The sequence below is a fragment of the Chiloscyllium plagiosum genome, chromosome 5 (genome assembly GCF_004010195.1).
Source record: "Chiloscyllium plagiosum isolate BGI_BamShark_2017 chromosome 5, ASM401019v2, whole genome shotgun sequence".
In the NCBI taxonomy this organism is placed as follows: domain Eukaryota; kingdom Metazoa; phylum Chordata; class Chondrichthyes; order Orectolobiformes; family Hemiscylliidae; genus Chiloscyllium; species Chiloscyllium plagiosum.
Window position 1 is genome coordinate 107,848,403 of NC_057714.1, and position 16,040 is coordinate 107,864,442.

General features: G+C 39.0%; 1 protein-coding gene across 1 annotated transcript in view; it reads left to right on the top strand.

Annotated features, from left to right (window-relative positions):
• kmt2ca (lysine (K)-specific methyltransferase 2Ca) overlaps nucleotides 1-16,040 on the top strand; it is a 502,252-nt gene that overhangs the window by 479,432 nt on the left and 6,780 nt on the right. The window contains exons 53-59 of the mRNA XM_043691052.1: nucleotides 5,180-5,287; nucleotides 6,633-7,749; nucleotides 8,737-8,873; nucleotides 10,836-10,966; nucleotides 11,755-11,923; nucleotides 12,855-12,971; nucleotides 15,761-15,834. Coding sequence (XP_043546987.1) covers nucleotides 5,180-5,287; nucleotides 6,633-7,749; nucleotides 8,737-8,873; nucleotides 10,836-10,966; nucleotides 11,755-11,923; nucleotides 12,855-12,971; nucleotides 15,761-15,834 — 1,853 coding nt within the window. The remainder of the gene's footprint in view (nucleotides 1-5,179; nucleotides 5,288-6,632; nucleotides 7,750-8,736; nucleotides 8,874-10,835; nucleotides 10,967-11,754; nucleotides 11,924-12,854; nucleotides 12,972-15,760; nucleotides 15,835-16,040) is intronic.

The following is a 16,040-nucleotide window of genomic DNA, read 5'->3' on the forward strand; positions in this document are numbered from 1 at the left end:
GACCGCCTTTTTAAATTCTTGCCTGACTTCCTATGTTCTCTCCTTAGAATCTCATCCTTTTCTTATCCTATATTGTTAGTTCCAATGTGTACAATGACCTGCTGCTGATCCCTTTCCCTTTTGAGGATATTTTGCACCCACTCTGAAATATCCTTGATCCTGACACCAGAGAGGCAGCACTCCATTCTGATGTCTCATCGTGGACCGCAGAAACACCTCTCTGTGTCTCTGACTGCTAGAGAGCACCCTATCACAATCAATCACTTGGAACCTGGTGTACCCCTTGTTACATTAGAGCCTGTTTCTTTACCAGTGTGACATTCCCCTGAGAATCCTCCAAATGGCATACTAGTTTGAGATGGGGATAGCCATAGGAGATTCCTGCACTACTTGCCTCCCTCTTCTAATTTTGTACCTGACTAACTTTGGTTTATCTCCTTTTCTACAACTGCCATCCATCACACCCTGCTCCTTTCAGCTCCTGTAAATTCCTCGTTGCTTCTAACTGCCACTGTAACTGATCCATGCAATCTAATAGGATTTGCACACACTTCCTGCAGACATAATCGTCTAACAGAAAAACTCTCCCTAATCTCCCTCATCCAACAGGAAGAGCACATCACTCTGCTAAAGGCCATCTTTGCACTTTAACAATGTACAGACCCAGAAAGTAGTCTTACTGCTTTAAAAACTGCTCCAAGCTGACATAATACCGATGCTTTTATATTTTAAGTTTAATTAAAAGACAGATCTCAGTCAAAACATATAATCAAGAAAGAACTCCCTCTACTCAGTATTGTAGATTTACAAAAAAATAAGGTCACACTTAAAAACGAGCCAAGTAGCTTCTCCTCCATGCAGGTTCCTCCAAGGTCAGCTGTGAATTTCACTGTTTGTTAATTTTTCTTAGACAAATTTCAATGTCCAGAGATACTTGAAACCAAACAGCAGAGGCAGTTAGCTCTGCAGGTTACTTCTGGGTCAGACAGCTGTGTTGGTTAATTTCTCCATTTGATTCTATTCCCATGTGGTCACTGCCTTTATCTCTCTTCCTCAAAAAAACGCAAAGTTTGAACATTAATTTTGAATTTGGTATTCAGTGGCTTCACGGAATTGTTGCAGTGCAAAATGAGGCCAATTGTGGCTGCACCATCTTTCCTGAGTGCCAGTGCCATTCTCCTGTTTTGCACACATCTCCATCAAATGCTTCTTTATGCAATCAGTGTTTATCACTTCATTGCACCCATCAATGCAGTACTACTGGCACTGCAGCAATACTGCTCCTCATGTGGCTGCCAGGTTCACACTTACAAAATGAGTTGTCACTCAGCTCGCACACTATCAGGTCACTGAACTGTCATTCTAACTAGGAAAGCATACATATGTTAGCTTTTTTATAAGGTCCCACAGAAGAGATTAATATGTAAAATTAAAGCGCATGAAATTCAGGTAACTGTGCCACTGACATGTATAGAGAACTGGTTGGTCGACAGGAAAAAGTAAAATAATAAATGTGTCTCTTTCCAAGTGGCAGGCAGTGACTAGTGGGGTACCAAAGGGTTGAGTGCTTGGACCCTAACTATTCACAGTATGTATGCATGATTTAGATGAGGGAACTAAAAATAATATGGCCAGGTTTTCAGAGGGCACAAAGTTGGGTAAAAGGTTGAACTCTGAGGAGGATGCAGAGATACTTCAGTGTGACAAGTTGCGTTATTGGTCAAATGCAAGCCAGATGAAGTATAATTTTGATAAATGTGAAGCTGTCCACTTCAGTGGCAAAACTGGAAGACAGATTATCTAATTGATAATCAGTTGAGAAAGGGGAAAGAGGATTGAGACCTGGCTGTCCTTGTACACCAATTTCAAAATGAGGCTTACCGTAGCCCAATCGCAGCAAGTAGTGAAGAAGGTGGAAGCTGGTATGTTGGCTTTCATAGCTCGAGGATTCAAGTACAGGAGCATGGGCATCTTGCTGCAATTGTACAGGGCCTTGGTGAGGCCACACCTGTGCAGTTTTAGTTTTCTTATCAGCTCAGGAGGAAGTGCAACAAAAACAAAGGCTGATTCCTGGGATGGCAGGATGATTTATGAAGAGAGACTGGATTGGTTAGGATATATTCATTTGAATTTAGAAGAACGACGGAGGTAAATCTAATAGAATATGTAAAATTCGAACGACTCGTCAAGGTAAATTTGGGAAGAACCTTACGGATGACTAGAAAGTCAGATCCAGGGTCACCAGTCTAAGGATACAAGATGAGCCATTTAGGATTGAGGTGAAGAGAAATTTCTTTGTTCAGAGAGTGGTGAATTTGTGGAATTTTCTGCCACTAAAACAATTGAGGCTCCAGGGTTGGAGGATTAGAACGATAGGGATAGGCTGACCAGGCTGGAGCTGTTTTCCCTGGAGCGTTGGAGGCTGAGGGGTGATCTTATAGAGGTTTACAAAATTATGAGCATGAATAGGATAAACAGACAAAAAAGTCTTTTCCCTGGGGTAGGAGAATCCAGAACTAGAGGGCATAGGTTTAAGGTGAGAGGGGAAAGATATAAAAGAGACCTAAGGGGCAACCTTTTCATGCAACGGGTGGTACGTGTATGGAATGAGCTGCCAGAGGAAGTGGTGGAAGCAAGTACAAGCAGTTGTAACATTTTCGAGGCATTTGGATGGGTATCTGAATAGGAAGGGTTTTGAGGGATATGGACCGGGTGCTGGCAGGTGGGACTAGATTGGGTTGAGATATCTGGTCGGCATGGACTGGTTGGACTAAAGGGTCTTTCTGTGCTGTACGTCTCTGACTCTATTTTCAAGAAAGAGCTTGATATAGTTCTTGGGTTAAAGGAATCAAAGGGTCTTGGGAGATAGCAAGAACAGGGTACTGAGTTAGACAATCAGCCATGAACACATTTAATAGCAGAGCAGGTTCGAAGGGCTAAATGGCCTACTCCTATTTTCTGTTTTTCTATATTAATCCTCCAATGCCCTCTACGATGCCTCAGTTGAGTCTGCCTCGAGCACACTGTCAGGCAGTGCATTCCAGACCTAAACCATTTATTGTGTAAATATTTTTTCCTTACATTATTTTTGTTTCTTTTACAAATCATTTTAAATCTATGCCATCTTGTTCTCTGTACTTTTACAATTTGGAATAGTTTCTCCCTATCTATTTTATCCAGACCACTCATGATTTTTAAACCTTTTACCTGATCTCCTCTGAGCCAACTTATCTCTCAGGATTACAGTCCCAACCTGTGTCCGATCTGTTCTCACAACTAAAGTTTCTCATCCCTGGAGCCATTAATATGTTGTTGTGACCAGTTGTAAACCAGGCACTGATTTCTGTGGAACCCCACAACTCTCAGGGTCACCAACCTGAGAAAGAACCCCTACCCTGCCCATTAGTTAATTCTCTATCCATGCAAATATACCACCTATGCCCTTGAACACCATGGGCTTTTATCACTTAACACTGGAAGTTCAAATACAACACATCAACTGGCTCCCCTCTGTCCACTCTGGCAGAGACTTCCTCAAAAACACAAATAAATCAGACACCGTTTCCCTTTCATGGAGCCATGCTGACTTCGCTTGATATGATTGATTCCAACATTTTCCAACGATAGATGTGGAAGTGCCTATTATCTCTGTAGCTACTTATTTTAGGATACTAGGATATAAGCTATCAGAGCCAGGGGACTTACCTGATTTTTGTACTTTATCCAATACTAATTCTCTAGTGAGGTGATGGTACTTAATTTCTCCCCTGTATTCTTCAGTATTAATGGGGTAAACAGAACAGGAATTGACCCTTCACCCTACCACATCTATGCCAACCATAATGTCATTCTAAATTAATCCCATCTGCTTGCACACCATGATCCATATCCCTCTATTCCCATCTGTTCACATGTCTGTCCACATGGCTGTTAAATTTTGGTGTTGTTTCTGCTTCTACCACCTCCCCTGGCAGCACATTTCAAATACCTACTATCTTCTGTGTAAAAAATGAACTTCTCTTCACATCTAGTTTAAACTTTCCACCTCTCACCTTAAACCTATGGCCCCTATTATTTGACATTTCCATCCTGGGAAAGAGACCCTATCTACTCTATCAATGCCCCTCATAATTTTGTGTATTTCTATCAGCCTCTGACAGTCTAGCAAAAACAATCCAAGTTTGTCCAACCTCTCACTGTAGCCAGTACACTCCAATCCAGGCAACATCCTGGTAAACTCTTCTGCACCTCTCCAAAGTCTCCATATCTTTCTTATATTGCGGCGATTTGAACTGCACAGTACTCCAAATATGGCCGGACCAAAGTCTTATATAACTCTCCTCTGCCATTTCTTTGTTCTCTGTAACTACCTATTCATTGTCTAAAGGGCTGATGTTCACATTGACCTCTCTCATCCTTTAAATATATAAAAAGAAGTTCTTATTGTTAATTTTTCATGTTCCGCATTAGTTTGTTCTCAGTTTATTTTCGCTATCTTTATTATCTTGTTAATCTTCCTTTGCTGGATTCTGAATGTATGCCAGTCCTCAGGGCTGTCATGACTTTCATCTCCTTATCAGACTTCAAATCTCACCACAGCAAATGGTGAAATCTGATTGAAATAAATTGTGGCATGAAAAATTAATCTGGTGACAGCCTAACCATTGATGATAATTGGAAAAACACACCTGATTTGCTAATATTTTGTAGGAAATCTGCCATCCTCACCTGATCTGGCTTATATGTGCATCAACATAGTTAACTTTTAACAGCCCTCTGAAATGGCCGAGAAAGCCAATCAGCTCAGGGGCAACTAGGGATGGGCAGCAAACACCAGCCTTACCAGCAACACCCACATTGCATACAAGAATAAAGAAATGCAAGAGTACAGCAGCTATTAGCTTCACAAACGATGGTGTTCTGTCACCTATTTCTTCTTAATCATTTTGTATTACATAAAACAATGTTGTAGCGCCCAAAGTACCTGTATCATTTAAAAACCCATGCATTTCATAATTCTGTACAGCATCAAAGCCTGCTTGCTGTTTGTGTGCTGATTACTGTTTTGATCATTTGCTTCAGTTTTGACAGCGAGTCTTCAACTGCCTAGTAATTCATAGTCACTTGGGTGTGCATTTACATCAGAATACCATCTTAAATCTTTTACTTTCTCCCTTAGGATTCAAGAGATGGAACAAGCAAAACTGAGCCTGATATTGTCTTCTGTAGCAATAACTGCTTTGTACAGTACGCAATGGCCACCCAAGCAAAAACTCCAGAGTCAAAGGTAATGTTCTTTTATAGATTTACTTTTATAACAATTGCAATTTTAAAATTAAACCTGCATAAATGCATGCAAGTTTGCTTGGAAACTGAGGTTTCTACCTCCATCTCAAATTGGAGATCTACCTAAACTATATTAAAATAAACTAGGCGAAAGTGAGGACTGGAGATCGGAGTAGAGAGTGTGATACGGGAAAAGCACAGCATTTCAGGAGAGAATCCCTGATGAAGGGCTTATGCCTGAAACATCGATTTTCCTGTTCCCTCAATGCTGCCTGACCTGCTGTGCTCTGGTGAAACTGATGAATTTCAGAGGAGAAGAGGCTGTGGTCACAATTATTCTCATTGTATAAGTTACGTTAGGTCAGTGGAGGCCATGGTAAACTCTTAACATCTCTGATCAAAAACAGTAAGCCAGGAATATTTATTGAATGTCAATTGTGAGAAAGTTCTTAAAATGCATAATTTAAGGATTGATTGAGAAATGGCAGGCTAGCTAACACAAAGGCAGGTTCAATATTTTAATGCCATAGACAGACAGATATTTTAGTTACTTTTATTTCTGGGATTTCATATTTCAATCCAATTGTGTGGAGGATAGCAGGCTTATAAACAGTTGGGATTAACTACTATATGCAGCTTACATAACTCATTGACATTATCTTTACATTAGAAAAGTTTTGCCATCACTTCTGGTTTCATCCTAACACAAGACAGCAACAATGATAGTTGTCAACAGTTAAGTAGCGCAATTAACAGCATGACACCAGGCATTAAGATAATTTCAGACACTATTGGCATGGGGTGTTGTGCAAGCATATTTCCTTACATCATATTTCCGTATGGAATTCGTGTCAAGAAGCTCTCCATTTCTTAGAATATGTTTTATCAGGAAGCCTTCCGGCTACACATCCCAAAATGATTGATGAGCATTAAAATGCTAGACATAATGTGTATGTGCTAACAGGCAAGGGTAAAAATGCATGAGTTGGAAGAATGCAACGTTTTGGCAGTGAGGTGGGCAGTGGTACTAAGATGAAAATGAAGCCCACTCTAATAATTTTGTCACTTTCTCTTCATGGATAAGAATTTTTTAGATTTTCTTTTTTAAATGATTTGCACTTAATCTGTTTTGAGGTATACCCAGATATTGCAAATTACTTTTGGAAATTTTGATTGCATTCAGTAAACTTAAACATAAATTTTCATAGGTTAGGGTTAAATAGAGTTTTAAATCTGATATTTCACATGGTAGCTCACATCCACCGAATGGATTATTGATTATTGTTCTTTCTCTAACCAGGTTGAGATAATTTTAGTTTTAAAATTCACCTTTTTGTTTTTTAAAGCAACAGGAACTTACATCTGTAGTAATAGAGCAGCCAACCAAAGATGTGACACGAAACACATTCCATCATTATAACAACAACACCTCCTCCTTAGATGTCCATCGACTTCCACGGATTCAGGAAAACGCAGTGTCTCCAACTACTCCAACTACTTATTTCCCTCCTGCCAACCTGCAAGAGTCAAAACCTGAAGATCTTAAGGTGACGGTGAAGCTGAAGCCTAGACCAAGGTCTATGCCAGAAGACCTAGATGACAGTCGTCCAGCAATTAAAAGGTGGAAAGGGATGAAGTGGAAAAAGTGGAGAGTTCAAATAGTCATTCCTAAAGCGCATTTGAAGTTGGCGTCTGAGGAAGAAATAGATGAACTCCTGAAGAAACTTGGAACATCCCTAAAGCCTGAACCCATGCCACGAGACTATAGAAGATGTTGTTTGTGTCACGAAGAAGGTGATGGAACAACTAATGGGGCTGCAAGGCTTCTGAACCTTGACCTTGATCTCTGGGTCCACTTGAACTGTGCCCTCTGGTCCACAGAAGTATATGAGACCCAAGCTGGCGCCTTGATTAATGTGGAGATGGCTTTAAGACGTGGTCTTTCTATGAAGTGTGTTTTCTGTCATAAAATGGGAGCTACTGGTACATGTCATCGGATAAGATGCACCAATATTTATCACTTTACCTGTGCCAGTAAAGCCCAATGTATGTTTTTCAAGGACAAGACGATGCTCTGCTCAATACATAAACCAAAAGGACCCCATGAGCAAGAGTTGACATACTTTGCTGTCTTTAGGAGGGTCTATGTGCAACGGGATGAAGTCAAGCAAGTTGCCAGCATTGTACAACGAGGTGAACGCAACCACACATTTCGTGTTGGTGGCCTGATTTTCCATGCCATCGGGCAACTTCTCCCACAGCAGATGCAGTCTTTTCACAGCTCTATAGCTCTCTACCCAGTTGGATATGAAGCGAGCCGTTTTTATTGGAGTACACGTTACTCCAACAAACGCAGCCGATATCTCTGCTCCATTGAAGAGAAAGATAATGTCCCAGAATTTGTGGTCAGGGTTATTGAACAAGGTCATGAAGATCTGGTCTTAACAGGAAGTTCTCCAAAAGGTAAGGAAGAATATTTTGTTTTCTCCTGAAATACAGTTTTGTACATAATGCCATTTTAAATAATTAACCACCTGCAGACTTTTTCAAAAATAAATTTCTAAAGAAAGTAAATCTGGTTTTTGATATAAGCCAAAATATGTTATCCTTCACCAAAAGTATTAATATGCAACAGTATTTGCATTCCTCTAAAAATGAATCAGTTTGTGCATTTTTGATATTTGAGTGCCATCTTCTCAATATATTTCGTTATTTTAATTGATGTATACATGCTTTGTGATCAGTGGTAATGCAAATGGTTTGTTTTAATTATCTGTACATTATTCTTGTGTTGCTTCATTTAAGAAAAGCTCAAGTAACTTGTATGTACTGAAAACCAAAATATGATAAATGTATAAGATAATAACATAGACACTATTAAAATATTCCTAGTCAAGGAACATTGTATTCTGTGAAAATGAATTTCCAACAAGCTATAGATATCAGTTCTTGGCTGACTTAAGTTGAACATCTCATAGGAACTGATAGTTTTAATTTAATAACTTACATGTTAATTAGTTTAAAATTGAGTTCTGTTTATGCCGTGAATGTGATCTGGATGAAGTGTTTGGAAAAGGAATTCATGATTTGAACATAGAGGTATAGGTGTGTTGCCTCAGGGCTGAGGAGAGTTAAGAAATATGAATTCCAAGTATGAATTCAAATGATGCCACAAGCTTGGTTGAGAGTTATAAAGGATACTGATAAACCAACAAAAGAATATCCAATTTCAAATGATTACAACAACCTCCTTTATAACTTATGATCACTCGAAATTTGGTATTTTTGTTTTAGTCCTGATGTGAGACGCACACAGCTTTGCCAGTATTCTCCCTTTTCAGCAAAATGGAGATACTAGGGGAAGCATAAAAATACCTTTAGAAAAATTTACAAAATTAGAATACCAAATTTTTAACTTTTTTACTGGAAATTACTGGTTTTCTCTTTCAGGGGTGTGGCAAAAGCTCCTGGAACCCATCACTCGCCTTAGAAAAGATGCTGACATGCTGAAACTCTTTCCAGACTACCTTAAGGGTGATGATCTGTTTGGCTTGACTGTTTCTGCAGTCACAAGGATAGCGGAATCGGTATGTGGTTTTTAACGTGAAATTGTACCTGTTAAAGGTAACCAAAGCTTTGGTGCGTGACCCTTCTTCTATTGTAGAAGACTTCATCTGTTCTTCAATTAGATTTTTTCCCTTAGAAGAAAATATAAGTTGAGGGAAAAAAACACAACTTGTGACAGAAGATTTCTTTTTATCAAGCGTTTTAAGATCCTTAAGTACACACTGCAGCTTGTACTGTATATATTATTGACAGGAGTTCCACACCATGAGGTTGTGCCTTTCATCGGGTAAGATGTTAATGCAAAATCCTATCTGCTTGTCCTCATGGCACTGTTTGAAAAGGAATTTTAAGTTCACCCAATTTCTAGCCAACATTTTGTTTCAAGTTTTTTAGAAGTTCAGAGACCAGCCCAATAAATTTGGGATGAAGAGGAACTTTATACAGAGCTATCAAGGCAATGTATTAAGCAACAGAAATTATGCTAGCAAACAAAGGCAATTGATATCCTCATTCAAATGGTTTTTGCTTCCTGCCACATTAGGGGTATGGATGGCCTGTGATGCCTTCATGCAACAAATGTCTTCAAATGAGTTCTTTATTTACAAGAGCCATGTGCTTACTGTGCTCTGATTTTGCCAAAATGCTTTGATCTTTCTTGTGAAAGGTCAACCTGTGATCATGACCTGAGCAGGATATTCCAAACACCCAAATAGTTAATTTTTTACTGTATGACCTTTTGCCAAATTTAATAATACATGTCTTCACTTAGTTAAAGCTCCTCAGTTCATTGACATGTGTGTTTGAAGCACGTGCTATGATGACAACTGACATTGTGGTTTGGACATCAGTCTCTATTTCATTTTCGCTATTCACACCATTATTCCCTGTTTTAAATCAGGTTTGAGGAGTGTTTGAGCTATAGGGAGAGGCTGAATAGGCTGGGACTGTTTTCCCTGGAATGTTGGAGGCTAAGGGGTGACCTTATAGAGCTTTATAAAATCATGAGCATGGATAGGGTGAATAGACAAGTTCTTTCCCCTCGGCTGGGGGACTCCAGAACTAGAGGGCATAAGTTTCGGATGAGAAGGGAAAGATTTAAATAAGACCTAAGGGGCAACTTTTTAACACAGAGGATGATACGTGTATGAAATGAGCTGCCAGAGGAAGTGGTGCAACATTTAAAAGGCGTCTGGATGGATATATAAATAGGAAGGGTTTAGAGAGGTATGGGCCAAGTGTTGGCAGATGGGACTAGATGAATTTAGGATATCTGGTTAGCAAGGACGAGTTGGACCGAAGGGTCTGTTTCCATGCTGTACATTTCAATGACTCTCTGACTGTGCCTGCGCCTGCGACAGCAACAGTCATCTGTTCTGGTAATGCACCAACTCAGGCTAATGGTCTGGGGACAAAAACAGAAATTACTGGAAAAATTCGACAGGTCTGGTAGCATCTGTGGAGAGAAAGCACAATGTTTTGGGTCCAGAGATCCTTTAGAAGTTCTGAAAAGGAGATTTAAAAAAACCTCTTCCTCTGAAGATCTTTTGCTGCATTAAGGTTACATGGCATAGTTGAAAATCACACAATAGGTAACTTCACCAAATAATAATTATGGAACAAGGTGAATGTACATCCACCATTCTGCATTTATAAGGATATAAATTCTGCCATAATATGATGAGGGTCTGGATTGAGCTGATGGGGAGAAATATCCCATTGAACCAGAGGGTATCAATTTCAAGTGTTTGGTTAGGTTCTAGATGCACTGCCTGAGGGTGTATTGGAGGCAAATTTAGTTGAGGTTTTTAAAATGGAATTGGATAATTACCTCGAGAGAGAAAGATAGGCAAGGCTTGGGGAACTGGCATGGACGTGATGGGCTGAGTAGCCTCGTGTGTTACAAACATTCAGTGTATCTGCCACTTAATTGTGAATTGTTATGTTTATGTAACCTGGTGTTGATTTTGAATTCTTCATTACAGCTACCTGGAGTAGAGAACTGTGAAAACTACACCTTCCGTTACGGTCGCAATCCATTGATGGAACTTCCACTTGCAATAAATCCTTCAGGCAGTGCTCGGTCTGAACCTAAAATGAGTACCCATGTCAAGAGGTTTGTGTTAAGGTATTTTCGTTTTCGACTTCACATAGTTGTAGGGTTGCAGGTCGCATTGCTTGCTCGTTGTCCAGTGTCTCGCCTACTGTTTCCTAAGTGGTGCAACAGCAAAATACAAGTTAATAATGTATCTGTACTGAAAATTGTTATTGTAAAATATTTTATAGTTTTTTCCAGTTTCTGAGTTCCTTATTAATATGTTAAAGATCAAAGCCATAAATAATGACTTTGCAATATAAAATCATGTGAAAGCAGAAAAAGAGCTTTCTTTAGCTCATTAAACCTTTGTGATTACTAGGTTTTGCTTCTTTGTGTTTATCTAAAAATAATTTACCTAAAAAATAATTTGCTTCTTTGTGTTTACCTAAATTCTGTTTTTACTGTTGTGAATCAGTTTTAAAGAAGGAGAGGAAGAAATTAGGGTGAAAAGAAAATATGACTATTTAATTGCCGTAGCTGAAAATATTGGCACATTATTGTAAACAGACATTTCTCTCCTTCAACAAATAAATATTTAATTAATAACTTTAAGTCATTCTTACCAAAATGATGGTTGCTTCTGGATTGTTGCACCCTTTACAGCTTGCCATGGTTGTGTATGTGTCCTTGCTGGTTGAGTTGCTCAGCTTTGCCCATTTGCATGTTCTGTGTTCCCTTCCCATTTGCTTCCCAAGAAAGAAAAAAATTTCTGTTTGCTTTTATTATTCCTATTGACCAAAAGGAACTTCAGAATTTTTTTTCCTTCCCCTTTTTTCTCATCTCTACTTCGTGCCGAATCCTGCTAGGCCGCACACTCTGAACAGTACCAGTACATCCAAGTCTTTTCAGAGCACCGTTACGGGAGAGCTGAATGCACCTTATAGCAAGCAATTTGTCCATTCCAAATCCTCTCAATATCGCAAAATGAAGACCGAATGGAAGATTAATGTTTACCTGGCTCGTTCTCGAATCCAGGTCAGTGTTCGTTAATGAAAAGTGACAATTTTTCTTTCTTCGTGAATAAAGTGAAAAAATATGCTGTGATTATGGAGATCCCAGTGATATGTTGCATTGGGATAACAATGCCTAGAAGGAAAAAGCGATGAGATGAGAGAGTACTCTTCATTGGCGAACTGTTTGGGAAATTCATCTTTGAAGATTTTGTTACAATAAAAATCTCCATATTATCAATTACTAGTTATCAAGGCAACATGAATTCTGAAATTGTTATTTATTATTTTCTTTGAAAAACTTTAAATAGAAATTATGCTTATTGGGAAAGACATAAGATGAAATAAGTGTAGGCTAGTCTGCTGTGGAATGCGCTCATATTGTATTGGCTGTCCATTTTACATCCCATCCAATTTTTTTTTTCTGTTAATTCAGTGCGTGCTTGAATAGAGAGATGTGTCGTTGCAGGTTTTGTCTTTCCCTTATCAGGACAAATAAAAGAATGCTAAATTTTAAGTGACCACAGTTTATACAACAGGGTTCTGATTGGTTGCCGAGTCGACTCCACTTGGCCAAGGTATTGGTCAGTCTGATCAGAGTTGAGGAGGAAAGAGTACTGATTGTTTTACAGTTCAACTTGCTGATCAGTCTGCTGACTGTTGTACACATTACTATGGTCGTTTAAAATTTAGCCACCTTGCACTTGTCCCAATTTGTGCAAGACAAAAAGCTTCGACAGCATGTTTCTTTCCTTAGCAATGTTTGGTGCATGTGTTGAATACATCAAAACTGAGTCTCAAAAATACTCCGTGACCTTTCTGTACATTTGACTCCATCAGCTGTTTATTCAAGCAGATATTATTTGTGGTTGACATTACAGTAGCGATTTACCCTCATATGATATATGCATTAACTGATCTGCAAGAATGCTTAAGTGCAGTAAATTTTATTTCAGGGTCTTGGTTTGTATGCTGCCCGAGACATTGAGAAGCATACTATGGTCATTGAGTACATTGGAACAATCATCCGTAATGAAGTGGCTAACAGGCGGGAGAAACTTTACGAATCACAGGTAAGCTATCCGTTTGTTGCTTCAGATGTAGCTATGGAGCTCACATCTCATCAGGTGAGTATGAATATGTAGTAGCCAGATTAATGACTATTCAATATTAATATCTAACAGAGCATAATGTTTTCTGATTGAAGAATAGGATGATACATAAAGTTACCTCCTCCCTCTATTCAATGATGCTGGATTACTCCCTATAGTTCTAATCTTGGTTTACGTCTCATGACAATCTGGAAGTTTTGGAAACATTTCCAGAAAGAGATGGTTTGGGTTTTTTTCATCAACCTATTCAAAGATGTTATGATACACCTCTGGAGCAGGTAGGGCTTGAACCTAGGCCTCCTGGCCCAGAGGTAGGGACATAGGTGCTGCACCACAAGGGCCTATCTTTTTTAATCTGTCTTAATGGTTTAACATGTCCATAGTGTACAAATGTGTGGATTCCACTCTGGGGTACAGGATGTATTTGCTGTTTGTTTCAGTGAAATAGGTTAAATTGCAATAAAGACGATAATTATACTTGGAAACGAATCAACTCAGCTCTACAAACCTCAGTGTGTCACCTACAAGACATGCTGCAGAAACTCAAGCCTGTTTTGACAACCCCTTCCAAACCCATGACCTTCACCATCTTGAAGAGGAGCAGCAGCAGGTGCATTGTAACATCACCTGCAGGTTTCTTTCCAAATTTCACACTACTTGAGCTGGAAATATATTGCCATTTTATGATTATCACTGGGTCACAATCCTGGAATGCTGTACCTGCAACATTGTGGGTGTACTCTATGCTGTACAGACTGCAGTAGTTCAGAATATATCTCAGTACCATCTTCACGAGGGCAATTCAGAATGAGTGATAAAAGCTGCCCGTGCTAGTGATGCCCATAATACATAATCATATCTTTTAAAAGAAAGTTTCCTTACTTCCGATGAACAAGAAATCCTGGAGGATCCACAGACCTTCATCCCTGTGCCTCCCAATATATTCCCACATACAAAATATTGTCAAGCTAATCTTCTGTTTAAGAATCCTGTATGCTCCTGGGCTATGTCAAGCTTGTATAATAGTTAAATGTTTTCAGATATGCCAAAAGTTCAATGAATATGCCTTGAAGTCCATTTACTGCAATCTAATGTGATAACTCAACTAAATCAGGTGGACAGAAAATTAACAGCCAACCTGTCTTTTGTGGTCTGAGGCAAGTGCATGAGCAGATTTCTGTGTCTCTGCAGGAGTACTGCACTGTGATATTTTACATTTATTCTTGTGGTTCTCATGGATGATATAATGACATTTGTATTAATGTAGCGTAGCTCAGTCATATAATGGATTGTCAACCTAGATTATTGGTCTAGTGTATGTACCTTTGTTATTTCAAGTGAGAACTGAAAGGCTGGGGGAGGGTGGGGATAAGAAAAGGAGAAACAGAAAACAGCTTTTAACTGTTAGTATCAGCTTCTTAACTTTCAAAGCCTTATCTTCCTAATAGTGCACCTGTACATTTGCCTGTGCTGATTTGTGAATTAAGGCATCTGTACCAGGGTAGCTCATTAAACTTGTTTTTTTATATACCTCACAGAGCATAACCACTACCTACTTTATGACTGTTACTAGCTTTCTATTGCACTAGTATACACTCTAAACTCAAATATACTGGAGAAACTGTGCCCAGTGAGAAACACTGATAGACTTATCACACAAGTAAAGGTGAACAAAGACTTTTGCTCCAATTCTAACATGGATCCAGATGGTTCTTCTGCTCGCAGCATCTAATTGCCTATTTGAAAGACTTCAGAGTATTGCTCCAAATGTCTTAACCATAAGACATTTGTTTTGCTTCTTGTATGACCAGCATCAGTCTTGAAATTTCTTTCAGTTTCCTCCATGCTCTCTAGCCCTGCAGTTACTTGAAATAGTCATCAGGTTGGACTTTATTCTGTCTCATAGTACCTTTTGAATTTTACATGTGTAAGATGAGGCTGTTTCTGTATAGGTGCAATACTGCACTAAAGTAGAACAACTAAAAATAAAAATGTTAAGATGTTCAAGTAAAGCTTAACGTTTCTATGTAGTTTCATCTAGGAGTACCACATCGTTGTCAGATAGCAAGAGGCCACTAACAATTTCTCCACAGTAATTACTGCCATATTTTCATTAAGCTGAACATAATTTTGAAATATGGTTTTCTTGTGCAAAAATGCAGTGTCTCTAACTAGTTATTACAACAGTGCGTCTACCTAAACAGAACTAATGGCTTTTTCTTCAGGTTGCAAGCCTGGCAAAATATGTGTAGCTTTAATTGCCTGCTTGAAAGTTTCTGAAACTGTAGTAGCTAAAGATTTGCTAAATCTTTGTACATTTCCTAGTAGACAGCTCATGTTGTAGCAGAAGAAATTTAAAATGGAATTTGTAATTTCCATCCTTACTTCAAATGCTTTCATATTCACACTGCCCTTAGCTCAGTAAGCCTCTTCAGCCCTCCAAGATCTATGTACTTTCAGTTTGTTACACAACCTGATTTTCATTGCTGACTATTTGTGATCGTGCGTTTAGCTATGTAGATGTTCACTGGAATTCTCTCCCTAAGCCTCGAAACCTCTCTACTCCTTTAAGATTTATGTCATACGAAGCTTCTGACAACCCATCATAATCTCATTAGGTCATGTCAAATTTTGTTTGACAATGCTCTTAGAAGCACTTTGGGATGGCTTACTATATTGAATGCACTATTAAATTACAAGTTGTATGTAAAATCTCAAACAGCTCTTATTCTTTCTTGCTTCGTTCATAGAATCGTGGAGTATACATGTTTCGCATTGACAGTGATCATGTTATTGATGCAACATTGACAGGAGGTCCTGCAAGGTAGGTATTTTTCAACGTAAAATTGGAGTGAGTCCTCTTTAACCCACTTCTCGTACTGTAGCTGTAGAAATCTATTGGTAGTGGAGATGGCGCGCCCTTCCTTCCATCCTTCCCGCTCTCCCTTCCTTCCTTCCCTCTCTCTCTCCCTTCCTTCCCTCTCTCTCTTCCTTCCTTCCTTCTCTCTCTCCCTTCCTTTTTTCTCTCGC